Source organism: Nerophis ophidion, linkage group LG26 (genome assembly GCF_033978795.1).
Source record: "Nerophis ophidion isolate RoL-2023_Sa linkage group LG26, RoL_Noph_v1.0, whole genome shotgun sequence".
Lineage (NCBI taxonomy): Eukaryota > Metazoa > Chordata > Actinopteri > Syngnathiformes > Syngnathidae > Nerophis > Nerophis ophidion.
In genome coordinates, this window is record NC_084636.1 from 14,438,463 (window position 1) to 14,458,657 (window position 20,195).

General features: G+C 41.6%; 1 protein-coding gene across 3 annotated transcripts in view; it reads right to left on the reverse strand.

Moving 5' to 3' along the window:
* The window catches only part of fryl (furry homolog, like), a 165,201-nt gene that overhangs the window by 5,159 nt on the left and 139,847 nt on the right, over positions 1–20,195 (reverse strand). For all 3 annotated transcript variants that reach the window (XM_061888409.1, XM_061888408.1, XM_061888406.1), the window contains 8 exons: positions 19,695–20,137; positions 16,589–16,796; positions 14,250–14,399; positions 14,063–14,161; positions 9,355–9,423; positions 8,004–8,021; positions 7,334–7,444; positions 523–719 (listed from right to left, as the gene is read on the reverse strand). In XM_061888409.1, the coding sequence (XP_061744393.1) occupies positions 523–719; positions 7,334–7,444; positions 8,004–8,021; positions 9,355–9,423; positions 14,063–14,161; positions 14,250–14,399; positions 16,589–16,796; positions 19,695–20,137 (1,295 nt within the window). The remainder of the gene's footprint in view (positions 1–522; positions 720–7,333; positions 7,445–8,003; positions 8,022–9,354; positions 9,424–14,062; positions 14,162–14,249; positions 14,400–16,588; positions 16,797–19,694; positions 20,138–20,195) is intronic.

Sequence of the window (20,195 nt, forward strand, 5' to 3'; positions counted from 1 at the left end):
ACTCTTTCATCCTCGCTTAAATTAATGGGGAAATTGTCGCTTATCGGTCCGAATAGCTCTAGCTGCTGCTGGGTATGATTGTAAACACTGTGAGGATGTGAGGAGCCCTACAACCAGTGACGTCACACGCACATCGTCTGCTACTTCCGGTAAAAGCAATGCTTTTTTATTAGCGACCAAAAGTTGCTAACTTTATCGTTGATGTTCTCTATTAAATCCTTTCAGCAAAAATATGGCAATATCGCGAAATGATCAAGTATGACACATAGAATGGACCCGCTATCCCCGTTTAAATAAGAAAATCTCATTTCAGTAGGCCTTTAACTTTCTGTTCTATTGCATAATCCTAGAAAACCACTCTGGTATTTGGTACTGATAATGTCATAAATTAACCAGAATTGCAGAAAGAGGTGACATTTTTGGCTGTTGCACAATATAATAAATACAGAAGAAAGTCATCGACTAAGAAGTTGATTCAAGGACAGTAAACAAGAGGGATAAGGACGTTTGTGAGATGGTTACCTAAAGACCTTGACTTGCGTGAGGGCCGAGCAGAAGTCTCGGACTCTCAGGCTTTCAATCAGTGACTGGATCGCCGTCTCCGTGTTGGTCTGGACAGCATCCGGCATGCACACGTCGTCCTCCTGGCCGTCATTTCCTCTCTCCACCGCCTTCAGGCAGCTCTCCAGGATGCTTAGCTCGTCGGACATGTTGGTCACCTTGGCAACAGAGATGTTGGAGAGATAAGGGAGATGCCGCGTGCCTTGTGCAGAAGCACGGGGAAAATAAACATCTTGATCGAATTGGAATGGCCTAACGTCAGCTTGACCCGCCCATCCATCCCCATAAGGAAATCATTCAATTTCATTCAGTGCTGTGATCCAATTAAAGGTGCATTAAGATCCAGCCTGGATGGAGGAACACTGCTGTGCACGGTCAGCAAACCTCGGCTTTCACCTCCATGCACGGCAATTGTCGGCTTACACGTGACGTCACGTCCGTTTGCTGACGCCCCCGGACTCAATCACTTCAGTCTCTATAGGAAACAGCCTGAAAATGACCCTGCAGTCCAAGTTTAGTGATAGCAGAGCAAACATGTTGCTTAAACGTGCTCTTCACCTCTGTAGAAATCATCCCAATAGGGATTTTAGTTATTACACAGTTTATAACAGGGGTCACCAACCATTTTGAAACCAAGAGCTACTTCTTGGGTACTGATTAATGCAAAGGGCTCCCAGTTTGATACACACTTAAATAAATTGCCAGAAATAGCCAATTTGCTAAATTTACCTTTAATAAATAAATATATATATATATATATATATATAAAAATGGGTATTTCTGTCCGTCATTCCGTCGTAATTTTTTTTTCCTTTTAGGGAAAGTTTTTTGTAGCGAATAAATGATGAAAAAAAACACTTAATTGAACGGTTAAAAAAGGAGAAAACACAAAAAAAAATTACAATTAAATTTTGAAACATGGTTGAGATAGGCGCCAGCGCCCCCCGCGACCCCGAAAGGGAATAAGCGGTAGAAAATGGATGGATGGATGGATGGATGGATGGATGGTTTATCTTCAATTTCGACTCTTTAACATTCAATATTCAACCGAAAAAAAGAAGAAAAATACTAGCTAATTCGAATCTTTTTGAAAAAAATAAAAATAAAAAAAATTATGGAACATCATTAGTAATTTTTCCTGATTAAGATTAATTTTAGAATTTTGATGACATGTTTTAAATAGGTTAAAATACAATCTGCACTTTGTTGGATTATATAACAAATTGGACCAAGCTATATTTCTAACAAAGACAAATCATTATTTCTTCTAGATTTTCCAGAACAAAAATTTTCAAAGAAATTAAAAAGACTTTGAAATACGATTCAAATTTGATTCTACAAATTTTCTAGATTTGCAAGAATAATTTTTGGGAATTTTAATCATACGTTTGAAGAAATATTTCACAAATATTCTTCGTTGAAAAAACAGAAGCTAAAATGAAGAATTAAATTAAAATGCATTTATTATTCTTGACAATAAAAAAAAGTTAATTTACTTGAACATTGATTTAAATTGTTAGGAAAGAAGAGGAAGGAATTTAAAAGGTAAAAAGGTATATGTGTTTAAATATCTTAAAATTATTTTTAAGGTTGTATTTTTTCTCTAAAATTGTCTTTCTGAAAGTTATAAGAAGCAAAGTAAAAAAAAAAAAATGAATATATTTAAACAAGTGAAGACCAAGTCTTTAAAATATTTTTTTGGATTTTCAAATTCTATTTGAGTTTTGTCTCTCTTAGAATTAAAAATGTCGAGCAAAGCGAGACCAACTTGCTAGTCAATAAATAAAATTAAAAAAATAGAGGCAGCTCACTGGTAAGTGCTGCTATTTGAGCTATTTTTAGAATAGGCCAGCGGGCTACTCATCTGGTCCTTACGGGCTACCTGGTGCCCGCGGGCACCGCGTTGGTGACACCTGGTTTATAAGATCGTCCATCACAAATGGAAAAAAGTTGTTAATGTTCAATATTAAATCAGTGCTGTCAAAATTAGTTTTTATTGAGGGCCACATTGCAATTTTGGCCCGCTTGTAACAGTGACTATGCAACATAAACGTATACCGTATTTTTTGGACTATAAGTCGTAGTTTTTTTCATAGTTTGGCCGGTGGTGCGACATATGCTACGGAGCTACTTATGTGTGAATGTGTTTTTATTGAGGGCCACATCGCAATTTTGGCCTGCTTGTAACAGTGACTATGCAACATAAACGTATACTGTACTTTTTGGACTATAAGTCGTAGTTTTTTTCATAGTTTGGCCGGTGGTGCGACATATGCTCCAGAGCTACTTATGTGTGAAATTATTAACACATTACCGTAAAATATAAAACAATATTATTTATCTCATTCGCGGAAGAGACGAAGAAAATGTCAGCAATCGTCATACACACGTCAACCAATAAGAATTCGGCGGGGTAGGGTCATGGCAGAAGTGCATTGTGGGTCATGGAATGCTAACTGCTATATGCTACTGCCGTAGCTATTAAAATGGATCATTTCATCGTTGGCGGTAACTTATAAAAACTGAGAAGGGCTGAACAAAAATGGCACCGAAAAGGAAATCATGTACTGCAGATTACAAACTGGATGTAGTGAAATATGCAGCAGAAAACGACTAGAGGAAGCGGCGCATACCTTTGGAGTTGGCAGAGTTGTTTAGAAGCGACATCGAGGAAAAAGATTTCATGGGATTTATCGATTAGGAGTGACAGATTGTTTGGTAAACGTATAGCATGTTCAATATGTTATAGTTATTTGAATGACTCTTACCATAATATGTTACGTTAACATACCAGGCACCTTCTCAGTTGTGAAGTGAAGTGAATTATATTTATATAGCGCTTTTCTCAAGTGACTCAAAGCGCTTTACATAGTGACACCCAATATCTAAGTTACATTTAAACCAGTGTGGGTGGCACTGAGAGCAGGTGGGTAAAGTGTCTTGCCCAAGGACACAACGGCAGTAACTAGGATGGCACAAGCGGGAATCGAACCTGCAACCCTCAAGTTGCTGGCACGGCCACTCTACCAACCGAGCTACGCCACCCCACTTTGGTTGGTTATTTATGCCTCATATAAGGTACACTTATTCAGCCTGTTGTTCATTATTCTTTATTTTTTTTAAATTGCCTTTCAAATGTCTATTCTTGGTGTTGGATTTTATCAAATAAATTTCCCCCAAAAATGCGACTTATACTCCAGTACAACGTATATATGTTTTTTTTTCCTTCTTTATTATGCATTTTCGGCCGGTGCGACGTATACTCCGAAGCGACTTATAATCCGAAAAATACGGTAATAGCCACGTCACACAATTTGCATTGTCAATTTTGTTTGATAATCATACATTTTACAAACTGATTGATTAACATCTTGTTCGGAAATACAGCGGAATTGAAGTATTTTTGACAACCCAAAACATTTTTGGAATATCTTGCGGTGAAATCAAGCAAAATTTAACTTTTTGAGAACAACAAAAAATATGATTGGCATATTTTACAGCAAAATTTAAATATTTTTGGTGACCCCCCCAAAACATGCTTGGAATATCATGTTGTGAAATCAAGCACAATTTAAGTATTCTGGACAACCAAAAAAATGCTTGGAATGAAATCAAGTAAATGTATTTTGATGACCAAACATTTTTGGGGAAATATCTTGCTGGGAAATAAAGCAACATTTAAGTGTTTTTGATATTACAAAATACAGAAAAAAATACTAGCAGCTGTAAAGTTTAGATCAATGAAGGAAAGAAGAAAGTGAATCAATGCATATAATTGAATACATTTACATATGCATAAAAATGTGTTTTCTTTTGTATTGTTTTTTTTTTTATGAATTAAGTAACGTTTATGACAATCTTTTTCCAAAACACAATATAGAATGTGAGATATAACAGGATAATGCATACATTTATCATTTGTTTTGAAAACGGTTACTAATTTTGGTGGTCCTTGAACTCAACACAGTTTGTTTACATGTATAACTTTCTCCGACTTTCTAAGACGTGTTTTATGCCACTTCTTTTTCTGTCTCATTTTGTCCACCAAACCTATAACCTTCCGCATGAATGCACAAAGGTGAGTTTTGTTGATGTTATTGACTTATGTGTAGTGCTAATCAGACATATTTGGTCACTGCATGACTGTAAGCTAATCGATGTTAACATGCTATTTAGGCTTGCTGTATGTACATATTGCATCGATATGCCTCATTTGTTGCTATATTTGAGCTCATTTAGTTTCCTTTAAGTCCTCATAATTCAATTGATATATCATGACACTATCTGTATGTAATATGGCTTTTAATTTTTTGCAGCTCCATACAGATTGGTTCCTGTGTTTTTGGTCCAATGTGGCTCTTTCAACATTTTAGGTTGCCGACCCCTGTACTAATCAAATATTTATTTGATTTATTTAGCCTTCACATACGCAACATCCTAAAGGACAGATACCATCCAGCTCATGCCCTCTTCAACCTGCTACCCTCTGGAAGGAGGTATAGATGCATTCGCGAGGACCACCAGAATGTCTCACAGTCTGTATCCCAAGGCTGTGAGACTGCAAAATGAACAGCATGCCTTTTACTTCCCCAACCATCTTATTACCTCACTCTTCACCACCTCAATAATTGTGCTCTGGACATTGCATTGCTGCAGCATCAACGCAACACCCATCAGACATTTGACTGTTCCCACCCCCCACGTCCCTCTATACGCTTACTCATAGACAAATGCTAAACTGTAAACTATGGTCAACCTGCACATCAATGCAGTTTCTATGCTGCTGGACAAAGCTCAAACAAAATCTTGTTGACATGTATGACTTAAGTGTTATTTATGACAATGAAAATAAAGGAATTGATTGATTGATTAATTTTAACCAGGTAAAAAAATCCCTTTGAGATCAAAGATATCTTTTCCAAGGGAGACCTGGCCAAAAGGGCAGCAGCGAGGTTACATTAAACAACACATAAAACATCAAATTTACAACATTAAAACTTGCTCACATAACACATGTGCATACAGACATGGTAGACTGCAGTCCTTTAACAGAAGCTTCGAACTCATTCAATGTAACAAGGATCATCAAATCAAAATAATATACAGTATATATATATATATATATATAAATAAAAAAATATCATCCCGGGGGCCATAGATAATTTAGTCGCGTACAGATCCGGCCCGCGGGCCTAGACTTTGACACCTAGGGTGTAAACAAACATAGCATCGGTGACATCCTGCTTAGAGAAATCAGGACATAAACTTGATGTTAGCTCTACCGTAGAAGTGATGTAAAATCTGCAGGTACAGTTTCTTCAAATCCACCATTGTCCGACTCTTTCTTACCTGTGGGTGACCACCAGAGGTGGGTAGAGTAGCCAGAAATTGTACTCAAGTAAGAGTACTGTTACTTTAGAGATGTATTACTCAAGTAAAAGTAAGGAGTAGTCACCCAAACATTTACTTGAGTAAAAGTAAAATGTATGTTGTGAAAAAACTACAAGTACTGAGTAACTGATGACTAACCTGTTTATTTAATGATGACGGCAACAAGTAATGCACAAAAACATAAAAATAGCAATGAACAAATTCATAGCCAGAAATATCTCTTAAGCAACTAAAAGAATAATATATATTAAATAATATATATTTGGTTTTACAATGTATTGAAAAAACATTTGAAAATGAATTTTACCTTTGCAACCTCATTATACTATTGGCTAAGTTTTATATTCAGAAATGTAAGCTTCTCAATACCCGACCTGTTTTTTGTGCCTTTAAAAAAGATTTAGAACTCTACATTAAAACCCCTGGCGCTGTTTTGTACGGTTTTTATACTGTTTGTACTTACTTTGATTATTATTCTCAACTGTTTGTAAATGTTGAAATTTATAAATAAAGGTTTATTTTTAAAAAAAAGTGTGCAGTTAATCATGTGACCGCCTGGCTCTGTTTGATTGGTGAAACGGAGTCAAACGTCACCAGTGACTCCATTTGATTGGTGAAACGCAGGCATGTGATAGATCCTACTTTGAAGCTCTGTCTGACAAACCAAAACAAACAAAGCGTGCATTAACAGATCGATAAAAATCAGTAGCGAGTAGCGAGCTGAATGTAGATAAATGGAGCGGAGTAAAAGTAGCGTTTCTTCTCTATAAATATAGTCAATTAAAAGTAAAAGTATGTTGCATTAAAACTAGTCTTAGAAGTACAGTTTATCCCAAAAGTTACTCAAGTAGATATAACGGAGTAAATGTAGCGCGTTACTACCCACCTCTGGTGACCACACACTACGGTCAAATCTACATTTAAAATATAACAGACGGAAATAAGGTTTCGGTACTGGTCTTGAGAAACAGGAAGTTACTTAAAAGTGAGAATAACTGTGCGGTATAGCTCGGTTGTTAAGTGCCCGTGCCAGCAACTTGAGAGTTCCAGGTTCGATCCCCGCTCCCGCCATCCTAGTTACAGCCTTTGTGTCCTTGGGCAAGACACTTTACCCACCTGCTCCCAGTGTCACCCACACCGGGGTTAAATGTAACTTAGATATTGGGTTTCACTATGTAAAAGCGCTTTGAGTCACTAGAGAAAAGCGCTATATAAATATAATTCACTTCACCATAAAATGAGAATGCCAATAGCCACAGTTTGACTCTGGAACCGATTAATTATATTCATATGCTTTTCTTTTCTTGGAGAACTTGTTTTACATCTGACTAATGTTCCGGGAGCGGCACTTAGGTCACATTGCGTAGCCGGGCGGTCTCACCTCGGCCTCCCTTTTGATGGTGTCCACCCTGCTGATGAGCTTGCAGTAGGCCTGGAAGAGCAGCAGCAGCTGAAAGTGCAGTTTGTAGAGGCGGCGACACAACTCCAGCTCCTGCAGCAGAGAGACGCACAAAAAGAGGTGAGGCGGCGCATTGAGAGCGCTCACCAGAGACGGATGGCGGTTCCTGGAGGCGGGGGCGGGACAGGTGAAAGGGGTTAACGAGGCCCGGAGCAAAGTGCCATCCGGTTTTGGGCGTTGAGAGTCTATCATCGCTAGTAGAATTAGTCAATTAGAAAACGATCCATCACAACCGCCGCCGGCGAGGTGAAGGTGTCAATGGTGTCGAGAATTATTAATCCAGGGGGACGGGGAAACAGTCATTTTAAAAAGTCGTGGGGATGAAATCATAAACATGCAGAATGATAACAATCAGCCGCCTTTTAGCCAGCCCCAATAGGAATGTAGCGGAGAAGTTATGATGATGATGGATGTTTTATTTAGAGTATCAGCTCGTTATGATTGGATGGCAGGGTGGGGATATGGGTGTGGGTCCAGCCAGGTTACATGGGCGAATTGGGGGCAACACAGGGTGGGGTTGTTGGGTGGGGGAAGCAGGGCAATGCACGGCATTAATGAGATGGTCGGCTATCAAGATATGAGAACCACTTACTGCCAGATTTTCCATTTGCTAAGCGAGAAGGTGAGCAGGTCACGGAAACAACAACAGCAAACAGAAGGAGAGAAAGATCAAGAATTAGTCAAGAGCCGGAGGAGGTCCTCGCTTCGCTTCACACGTGTCAGATACTGGCGGGCGTAGAGGAAAGCAGGAGACAAAGGACGGCGCAAAAACCAGTCGACCAAACATGACAGGTTAGATTTCTTGACGGGGGACCAATGATGATTTGAATATTTTCTGATTTATAAATATTGGTACAATGCTGGATACTCGTGTTTATGCTCCAGTGTCAATTCAAGTACCGTATTTTTCGGAGTATAAGTTGCTCCGGAGTAGGGCTGGGCGATATGGCCTTTTTTAATATCTCGATATTTTTAGGCCATATCGTCATATACGATATAAATTAGGATATTTTGCCTTGGCCTTATCCAATACCTACAATGAAAACAAGTGATTCATAAACCGCGATAGTGATACGCCAAAGAATCACTTGATTAAAGTACTGTGTTTCATTTTCCTACGATAGTGATACGCCAAAGAATCACTTGATTAAAGTACTGTGTTTCATTTTCCTATATTTAAACACAGTGTTACTGTTCAAAATGTGTGTAATATTACAGTGGTCAAAATATTAAATACTGTTAAATACAAATGAATACTTAGGCCTACTACGCTACTGTATTGTACTGTTGATTAATTATGGTGGTACTTGGATAGCCAAGTGTTTTCTGAGGTGGTACTCAACGGAAAACATTGGAGAACCACTAATGTAGACCCAAAGGAAGAGTTTTAAATGTAGAATAAAATCATCATTGGTCCTTTAAAAATATCTCTTATTTGAGTATTTTTCACTTATTTTCAATTGGTGTTAGAGGTCCCACAATAGTGTACGTATTGGGAATGAGATGTCTAAAATCTAACCTTTAAGCTGAACTTAGTCTGTTTAAAATAGATTTTAGTAAGCCCACGCATACTGAATGGAATTTTTTGCTCGCCTGTAGCTCTAATGCTAATGTCCATGTGTGTTTGTCTTCCAGAAGCACGACTGTATACTTTGTCTACTTTTTATCACGTGTCCACCTAATATATCACATGCAACAACGTAACATTTAGGAGTGGGATAGGAGGACACAAACTTTAGCAACGCTTGCATAGCAATGAGAGCTACATTGCTAACATTACACTCGCCTTCTAACAGTAATAATATTCTAGGTCAGCCTATTTACTGAACAAAAATTAAATTAACCATTAAATAGTACATTTTGCATAATAGGGGGAAATTAAAAACAAAAATCATTATTTTAACGGTGTAAACATCACTTAAGAGCAGCGTGGCTGTGCCTACCTGTGTTTGGGTGTTGAGTCGCTGGCAGCTATCGTTGTCCCCAAATGTTTTCCTGCAGTTTTCCAGCCACTAGAGGTGGAAAAAGACAAAATAAAGAAAGGATTAGGAGATTTGGAGGAGGGGTAACCGTGGAGTTTTATGTCCTGCTTCCTGTATCATGCTTGTGGGCATACGTCATAACGACTGGTCAGCAGATTCAATAAAAGTGTTGTACTTAGCGTATTAAAAAAAAGGAAACAAAAAAATCAGCCTGTTCAAGACAACAGGGATGTGTATGTATGGTGGTGGCGGTGGTGGGTAATATTTGATTCCCCAGAAAGCGTAGCTGTCTCAATCAATTAGCCGGCGCGCATCCCAGAACACCTTCCACACTCTCTGCAATCTCATCTCCAAAAGCCCCTCCTCCTTACAGTTCTGGCCCCTTCCTAACTGATTTAAGAGCACCAGGGGGTTATTTTTATCCCCCGCAGCAGGGGAAGTCGCTGCTGGTGATGCAGCCGCTAACGTTATGGATGCACACTGCCGCCCATCTTATCGCAGACTCCAAAATGTGGATAAAAAGCTGCTTGGTTGAGAATTTAGCTGTGTGTCTTGGTTAGGGGTGGGTGTCGTTTACATTTAACCGATACTAGTAATAATTGGTCAAATAATTTTGTGACATTGAAGTTAAACAGACTGGTAATTGAAATACTTCAGAAACATAAATACAATTGTAAGTTAAATAAAAAATACATTCAAACAAACAAAATCCGCAACATTCTTTTATAATTTAATAACAATAATATAAGTATGACATGATGTACAATTAGGATGAATATGATTTTCTGTATATAGTATCTAAAAGAGTATGCACTGATGTTTTTTTTTTGTAGCTCTTTTTTTGTCTTTGTACTTATTTTTTTCAAAATATAACATTCACTGTAATTATTGTTTATTTCTTTTAGAAAAAGAAGCAATGTTAAAAGGCAAGATATTGTATAATTTTGTGAAACCATTGCAATAAAATACCGTATTTTTTAGACCATAAGGCGCACCGGATTGATTATAAGGCGCATTAAAGGGGTCAAATTATGATTTTTTTCCCCATCCATCCATCCATCCATCCATCATCCTCCGCTTATCCGAGGTCGGGTCGCGGGGGCAGCAGCCTAAGCAGGGAAGCCCAGACTTCCCTATCTCCAGCCACTTCGTCTAGCTCTTCCCGGGGGATCCCGAGGCGTTCCCAGGCCAGCCGGGAGACATAGTCTTTCCAACGTGTCCTGGGTCTTCCCCGTGGCCTCCTACCAGCTGGACGTGCCCTAAACACATCCCTAGGGAGGCGTTCGGGTGGCATCCTGACCAGATGCCCGAACCACCTCATCTGGCTCCTCTCGATGTGGAGGAGCAGCGGCTTTACGTTGAGCTCCTCCCGGATGGCAGAGCTTCTCACCCAATCTCTAAGGGAGAGCCCCGCCACCCGGCGGAGGAAACTCATTTCGGCCGCTTGTACCCGTGATCTTATCCTTTCGGTCATGACCCAAAGCTCATGACCATAGGTGAGGATGGGAACGTAGATCGACCGGTAAATTGAGAGCTTTGCCTTCCGGCTCAGCTCCTTCTTCACCACAACGGATCGATACAACGTCCGCATTACTGAAGACGCCGCACCGATCCGCCTGTCGATCTCACGATCCACTCTTCCCCCACTCGTGAACAAGACTCCTAGGTACTTGAACTCCTCCACTTGGGGCAGGGTCTCCTCCCCAACCCGGAGATGGCACTCCACCCTTTTCCGGGCGAGAACCATGGACTCGGACTTGGAGGTGCTGATTCTCATTCCGGTCGCTTCACACTCGGCTGCGAACCGATCCAGTGAGAGCTGAAGATCCCGGCCAGATGAAGCCATCAGGACTACATCATCTGCAAAAAGCAGAGACCTAATCCCGTGGCCACCAAACCGGAACCCCTCAACGCCTTGACTGCGCCTAGAAATTCTGTCCATAAAAGTTATGAACAGAATCGGTGACAAAGGACAGCCTTGGCGGAGTCCAACCTTCACTGGAAACGTGTCCGACTTACTGCCAGCAATGCGGACCAAGCTCTGACACTGATCATACAGGGAGCGGACTGCCACAATAAGACATTCCGATACCCCATACTCTCTGAGCACTCCCCACAGGACTTTGCGAGGGACACGGTCGAATGCCTTCTCCAAGTCCACAAAGCACATGTAGACTGGTTGGGCAAACTCCCATGCACCCTCAAGAACCCTGCCGAGAGTATAGAGCTGGTCCACAGTTCCACGACCAGGACGAAAACCACACTGTTCCTCCTGAATCCGAGGTTCGACTATCCGGCGAAGCCTCCTCTCCAGTACACCTGAATAAACCTTACCGGGAAGGCTGAGGAGTGTGATCCCACGATAGTTGGAACACACCCTCCGGTCCCCCTTCTTAAAGAGAGGGACCACCACCCCGGTCTGCCAATCCAGAGGTACCGCCCCCGATGTCCACGCGATGCTGCAGAGTCTTGTCAACCAAGACAGCCCCACAGCATCCAGAGCCTTAAGGAACTCCGGGCGGATCTCATCCACCCCCGGGGCCTTGCCGCCGAGGAGCTTTTTAACTACCTCAGCCCCAGAAATAGGAGAGTCCACTACAGATTCCCCAGGCACCGCTTCCTCAAAGAAAGACGTGTTGGTGGGATTGAGGAGGTCTTCGAAGTATTCCCTCCACCGATCCACAACATCCGCAGTCGAAGTCAGCAGAACACCATCCGCACCATACACGGTGTTGATAGTGCACTGCTTCCCCTTCCTGAGGCGCCGTGTGGTGGTCCAGAATCGCTTCAAAGCCGTCCGGAAGTCGTTTTCCATGGCTTCCCCGAACTCTTCCCATGTCCGAGTTTTTGCCTCCGCGACCGCTAAAGCTGCACACCGCTTGGCCCGTCGGTACCCGTCCACTGCCTCCGGAGTCCTATGAGCCAAAAGAACCCGATAGGACTCCTTCTTCAGCTTGACGGCATCCCTCACTGCTGGTGTCCACCAACGGGTTCTGGGATTACCGCCACGACAGGCACCAACAACCTTGCGGCCACAGCTCCAATCAGCCGCCTCGACAATAGAGGTTCGGAACATGGTCCACTCGGACTCAATGTCCCGCACCTCCCTCGTGACATGTTCAAAGTTCTCCCGGAGGTGTGAATTGAAACTCTCTCTGACAGGAGACTCTGCCAGACGTTCCCAGCAGACCCTCACAATGCGCTTGGGCCTGCCAGGTCTGTCCGGCATCCTCCCCCACCATCGCAGCCAACTCACCACCAGGTGGTGATCGGTAGAAAGCTCCGCCCCTCTCTTCACCCGAGTGATTTTTTTCCCCCTATATTTAAAACACTTCATTGTGGTCTACATTAAAACGTAATGGTGCTTCTTCGGTCAAAATGTTGCATGGATTGTTTTACAGACTATCTTCAAGTCGCTTTCTTCTCCCCGACATCTTTATTGTACCGATACTTTTTAGCGGTCCCATAGCGAGTCTCTTCAGTCATAAGTTACAACTGTACGCTACTTATTAGGGGAAGCAATTTTATTATTTTTTTCTCGAATTAATCGGATTCTTATTTGTAGCAATTCTTAATCAATTAAAAAAAAAAATCAAATTTTTTAAATAAATTTGTCCTGTCTAGCCACTCAAGCAAATCATATTGTTGATGTAGATGCCCATATCTGCTGTACAGATTTACTTTAGAAAAAAGAAGTGTTGGAAACTTTTCTTGTTGCCTTATTTGTGTATGACTTTATTAAATGTTTGGGTAGAATTTTATTAAACAAAACAAGTTTTATTTGAAATAATATAGAAATGTATCAGAGCTTTATATATTTTATGAAGGAATGTAGTTGAACATTGGGCTGGCACCCAATGTTATTAAGAAATGATTGATTTTGAATTGAGATCGAATTGTCTCTCAGTGGTCAGCAGATGTGAAAGAGAACCAAATAAGAGCTTTGTAGGGACAATATTTTTGTACCGGTACCAAAGTGTATTTCGATACTTTGATACTATCTAAATTAAAGGGGACCAAAAAAAAAATGTTATGATTGGCTTTATTTTAACAGAAAATCTTATGATATATTTAAAAAAACTGTGTTTCATATTGCAATCAAAGAAAAGTGTTGGCATTAAATATAATAGTGAACATACTAGACAGCTTCTATTTTAGTAGTAAGTAAAAACGGGTTAGCTATGTTTTCAAAGCGCCGCTTGCAGATCAGTGCTTTAGTGTTTATACCTCCAAGTTTTTAAGCCAAAATATGTTCATTCTCCTCATTTTGTCTGCAAACTGTGTCTGTTCATAAGTGCTCTGTGCATGTGCTTTGACTAACATGCGCCTCGCCTCGTATATCAAACAATGTCACGACGGGACAACGGCACACCGTCATGTCCGTAAAAAAATAGCACAAGTATTTTTCAGAGGCAGTATAGTACCTATTTCGATTTATTAATACTGCGCTACTTTATTAGTACCAGTACAACTGTACAACCCGAGTCGGGACCTTACTTTCAGAAAAACACAGCAGAAAGGCTCTGAAAGGGGCGGAGCTAGACAATGGAGCTCGCTAAATGGTCAACAGAGAATAACAATGCTCTCGCTCTTCTTTGGTGGATTAATTTAAGGAAAAGGTGATTAAAAGTTCAGCAATAAACATGACAAAGATAAGTCGACCACTTACGACTTCCGCTGCCTCCCTCTTGGCGTTGTACGTGTCCAGGTGCTCCTGCAGCTCCAGCACGCTAAACTTCAAAGTCTCCAATAGTCTACAAGAGACCAACTACAAGAGAAACACATTCTGCTAGCAATGAAGTGAACACAGAAGCACACACAAAGAATTGCATCATCATCATCAGAAACATGCTCACCGTCTCGGCGTCCAGCAGCACAGTGGGACACTGCGAGTGAGACGTCATGACTTCTAGCGAGCTGATGAACTGATTGCCCATCCGCTGGAGCTTCTCCCCCAGAAACTGCACGGACGCATGCGTGATGTTGCCAAACTTCCTTTGAATGCTCTGCAGGGGGTGGAGAAGGGGGGGTTAACAAGCGTTGAGAGGAAAATACAGTACAGGCCATACGTTTTGGACACATTTTCTCATTCAATGAATTTCATTGTGAAAATACTTAAACAAAAATTAAAAAGTATGTTGGAGTTCGGGTGTTGGTGGAGGGAACAGTAATAAAGTTATCTAAAATAATTTGTGTTAAAAAGTGGGCGGATAAATATAAAAATAGTATTCTTCCATCTACTCCTTTCTGATCATGGAAATGACTAAGAAAAACAAAACAATGAAAGTGTCAACCAGGGCTGGGCGATATGGCCTTTTTCTAATATCTCGATATTTTCAGGCCATGTCACGATACACGATATATATCTCGATATTTTGCCTTAGCCTTGAATGAACACTTGATGCATATAATCACAGCAGTATGATGATTCTATGTGTCTACATTAATACATTCTTGTTCATACTACATTAATATATGTTAATTTTAAACTTTCATGCATAGAGGGGAATCACAACTAAGTCAATTGACCAAAACTGTATTTATTAAACAGTGATTAAGCAGAGGCACAAACATTCATGTCATTTCAAAACAGAAAGTGCAAGATTGTCAGAGACATTTTAAAACAAGCCATTCGTGCACTTTTGTGCATGATGTCACTAAGATGACATATCAAAACAACACTAAATTAAACAATAATTTTTGTACAGAACGTCATTACAATACTTTAAAACAAATAAAGTGCACTTTGGTGCATGATGTCACACAAGATATTTCAATAGTTGTCCAATAAAATGAGCTGCATAATAGGAAATCAAATCGCTATGTGGTAGGTTACTGCGGACATTATCTCTTTTTGTTGTAGACTATTTTTTTCATACGTTGTTGATCTGGAAATGTTTGCCTCTGCATTTTGATGGTGTGGGCGTGTGGCACTGAATAGAGATGTTGAAATGCGGAGTAAGCACTCTTCATTCTTTAGCAGGTGACTGATGCTACATATTAGCAATAATGCTACTTTTTGCAGCACCGATTTTGCCCCACACTTGACAAATTACAGTTGTCCAGATTGGCACCTTCTTTCTCTCGTAATACCACTCGCACCACAGCTAACGTTACTCATGCTGCTACCTCTCTGCTCCGCGAGGGCGTATACATATGTGACGTGTGTAAGAAGGTGTGTTTGCTTTCTGTGAGAAGCAGACACAACAAAGAGTGGGACGGGCCTGTTGTGTAATGCCAGCAGCTAAAAGCAACTGCGTGAGAACGCATCTTTGAATATCACGATATAGTCATTTTCTATATCGCACAGAGACAAACCCGCTATATATCGAGTACATCGATATATCTCCCAGCCATAGTGTCAACTGTAAGTGGCTTGTATATAGGCATTTTCATGAAAAGAATAAAAATAATTGAATGAATGAATATATGACAGGAAAATACACTACAGGCCAAACGTTTGGACACACCTTCTCATTCAATGTGCTTTCTATGTATTACTTTGCGTGGAGGACACCTTTGTTTGCTTGTCTCTGTCAGATTTGCAGGACACAGCTAGAATGTGTCATCAACAAGCATAATCACAACAGCGATAGTATTAAAATCTCTATCGTCAGCCAAATTTATATCATTTATATCGTCGACCGTACAGTCCAAAAGTTTGGACACACTTTTTCATTCTATGCGTTTTCTTTATTTTCATGACTATTTACATTGTAGATTGTCACTGAAGGCATCAAAACACATGTGGAGTTATGTACTTAACTAAAAAAAGGTCAAATAACTGAAAACATGGTTTGTATTCTAGTTTCTTCAAAATAGCCACCCTTTGCTCTGATTACTGTTTTGCACACTTTTGGCATTCTCTCAATGAGCTTCAAGAGGTAGTCACCTGAAATGGTTTGCACTTGACAGATGTGCTTGAAGCTCATCGAGAGAATACCAAAAGTGTGGAAGGGTGGCTATTTTGAAGAAACTAGAATATAAAATATGAAAAAATGTTTTCAAATATTTCCCTTTTTTTTTTGTTAAGTACATAACTCCACATGTGTTCATTCATAGTTTTGATGCCTTCAGTGACAATCTACAATGTAAACAAAATAAAGAAAACGCATTGAATGAGAAGATGTGTCCAAACTTTTGGCCTGTACTGTATATGCCAACACAAACTTGTCGCCGCGGCAGCCGATGTTACCTGGAAGAGCTGCGAGAACACGTGGAAGGTGTAAACAGCCGTGGAGCCGTCCGTGTCGGACAACATCTGGTTGACATGGCAACGCCAGGCGTCCTCCTCGTTGTCGTAGGCCACGGGCTGGAACGCTGCCAGGATGGCCGAGAGGAAGGGCGAAGGGGGCGGAGAGGCCTGGATCTCCGGGAAGCAGTCTGCGTCACCTTCATCTTGGCTGAAACATACACAAAGGAGAGGGGTGGGGGGTGTCAGATGAGGAAGCCGTGCCACATGTTCCTTATATTGACCCAGGAATGCAAACAAACACACGCTGCAACGCTGACCCACTTTCCGGATTATGCTGCAGTGTTTCCAACTCACTGCAGTGCTCGAGCACAACAACATAAGAGCTATTAGCCTTTTAGCATGATGCAACGTCTACCTAATCCACACACACACATGCACACACACACACACACATTAATACTCACAGGCCCGTGGGACCAAAGAGCCTGAAGAAGCAGACGGAATACAAGTATTTAAAGCCTGCGCTGCCGAGCTCTGCTACGGACACCGTCTCTGTCCTCATCCTCACCCCAACTCTCTCCCCTCGCCGCGCTGACGGCTAGCAGCGCCACTAGCGCACTGCGCTCCCATCCCACACGGCACTGCAGAGAGAGCTCGCACAAGCACCACATATTCACTTCTGCCAGCATATAAAAAGCCACTTTGGACACTAAATTTTTCAGCGTCTCGCTGTCAACAACCCAGAGTGACTCGACCATCGATCACACCTAACTTGTATTGATACTGTGACCCCTCGCTGGAGTGGTGACCATGTTCCTTCCTTTTTATTTACTCCTGACTCGCATATAAACTATATTGCCAAAAGTATTTGGCCACCTGCCTTGACTCACATATGAACTTCAAGTGTCATCCCGTTCCTAACCCATAGGGTTCAATATGATGTCGGTCCACCTTTTGCAGCTATTACAGCCTCAACTCTTCTGTGAAGGAAGTCCACAAGGTCGCGTAGTGTGTTTCTAGAAATGTTCGACCATTCTTTCATAAGCGCATTAGTGAAGTCACACACTGATGTTGGTCGAGAAAGCCTGGCTCTCAGTCTCCGTTCTAATTCATCCCAAAGGTACTCTATTGGGTTTAGGTCAGGACTCTGTGCAGGCCAGTCAAGTTCATCCACACCAGACTCTGTCATCCATGTCTTTATGAACCTTGCTTTGTGCACTGGTGCAGTCATGTTGGAAGAGATATGGGCCTGCTCCAAACTGTTCCCACAAGATTGGGAGCATGGAATTGTCCAAAATATTTTGGTATCCTGGAGCATTCAAAGTTCCTTTTTATTAGGCTTAGGAATGTGAGGCTTTGCAAGAGACACTTAATCTGATCAAGCTCTGTCTCCTCTGTCTTTGATGTGAAATGTGGACTTTAGTTGACCGGGCATATGTGTTATCTCTTCCTGACCCCCCTCTGGGCAAACAAAACCCCCTCCTCTTCACAGGACTTTAGATATTCTTTCACAGGGGTACTATATGTTAATGAGCGTGGAGGGTGGGACTTCTGAGAATGTAAAATTGTCATGACATATTCTAAAGCAGGCAGAACAAGCTGGAACGAACGGATGTGTCGTTCTGGTTTGGTCTCACTTTGCAAAGCTTGTTATTATTTGTTTGTTACTTTAATAAATCATTTTAAAGCTATTTGTCACTAAAGGATCATCTTTAAGAAATCTCCACGACATGAAGCTCTCTGCGTACTGTACGTGGGCTAATTAGAAGGTCACATTAAGTTTGGAACTCTGTAGCAACAGACTGTGCAAAAATTCGGCCACCTCTTTGAACTGTGCGCTTCAGCATCTTCAGCCCTCTCTGTCAGTTTTTGTGGCCTACCACTTGTTGGCTGAGTTGTTGTTGTTGTTCCCAAACACTTTTCATTTTCTTATAATAAAGCCGACAGTTGACTTTGGAATATTTAAGAGGGAGGAAATTTCACAGCTGGATTTGTTGCACAGGTGGCATCTTATGACAGGTCCATGCTGGAAATCACTGAGCTCCTGAGAGCGACCCATTCTTTCACAAATGATTGTAGAAACAGTCTCTATGTCTCCATGCACACTCTTAGTATTCTCGAAGTGAAAACTTTTTCAGGTGACTACCTCTTGAAGCTCATCGAGAGAATGCCAAGAGTGTGCAAAGCAGTAATCAGAGCAAAGGGTGGCTATTTTGAAGAAACTAGAATATAAAACATGTTTTCACTCATTTCACCTTTTTTTGTTAAGTACATAACTCCACACCTTCAGTGACAATCTACAATGTAAATAGTCATGAAAATAATAACTCTTGGCATTATCTCGATGAGCTTCAAGAGGTAGTCACTTGAAATGGTTTTCCGACAGTCTTGAAGGAGTAAGCTCACCTAGAGAATGCCAAGAGTGCGCAAAGCAGTAATCAGAGCAAAGGTTGGCTATTTTGAAGAAACTAGAATATAAAACATGTTTCCAGTTATTTCACCTTTTTTTGTTAAGTACATAATTCTACTTGTGTTCATTCATAGTTTTGATGCCTTCAGTGACATTCTACAATGTAAATAATCATGAACTGGACTCTCACTATTATGTTAGATCCACTATGGACTGGACTTTCACAATATTATGCTAAACCCACTCGACATCCATTGCACCGGTCTCCCATAGAGAAAGGGGCTCATTGTCATCCCACCGGGTTGAGTTTTGCTGAACCGAGGATGTCGCTGTGGCTTGTGCAGCCCTTTGAGACATTTGTGATTTAGCGCTATATAAACAAACATTGATTGATTGAAAATAAAGAAAACGCATTAAATGAGGAGAAGGTGAGTCCAAACTTTTGGCCTGTATTGTACTTTTTTGCGAAAATCAGCCGACACTGATTGATGGCCGATTGATCGGCACATTCCTAATTGTAATGGTTCGCAAAGGATAGTTTTCAATATTTTTGATGTTCTAGTTAGGAAAACATGACGATATTGCAACTACACGTTTTCCATCACTAATTCTGATCCCTCCCCTGGTTAAAGTCTATTTTTTGAAGTCTACAAAGAAGACTTGATGGTCCAAACCCAAACAGCAGCAAGCTCGTACCTTGACATGCCGGAGTAGTCGGCCTCCTCCTCCTCACAGCGCTCGTCCAGCTCCCTCAAGGCCTGAGTCACATCCTCCTCGCACACGGAGCCGCAGGTGCTATCCGGATCTGGGTCAGGATCAGGCTCTAGATCCGGGTCGAGGTTTGGCTTGGTCTCCGCTTCCGCCGGAGGATGCGGCGGCAGGACCACTTGGCGTTCCTCCTCCTCGTCCTCCTCACAGACGGACCCCGGCGGGGTGTCTATGGGCGGCGGGGGAGGGTGGGCCGGGTCCAGGTCGTCCTGAGGCTCCGGGGTCACTTGGAGGTCCTGAGCCTGATCCCCGGGATCCTGTAGCTCACACAGCTCGGCGGGGTCAGAGGGCAGAGGGGGCGCGCTGCAAAACCCTGTGTCCTCGCTCACGCTGCTGCTCAGCTCGTCCGTCGCCGTCACGCCGCCGGCATCCTGCAACGGCAGCACGTCGTACATCATGAAGCTCGTTAGGGAGCGACACGGCCATCGT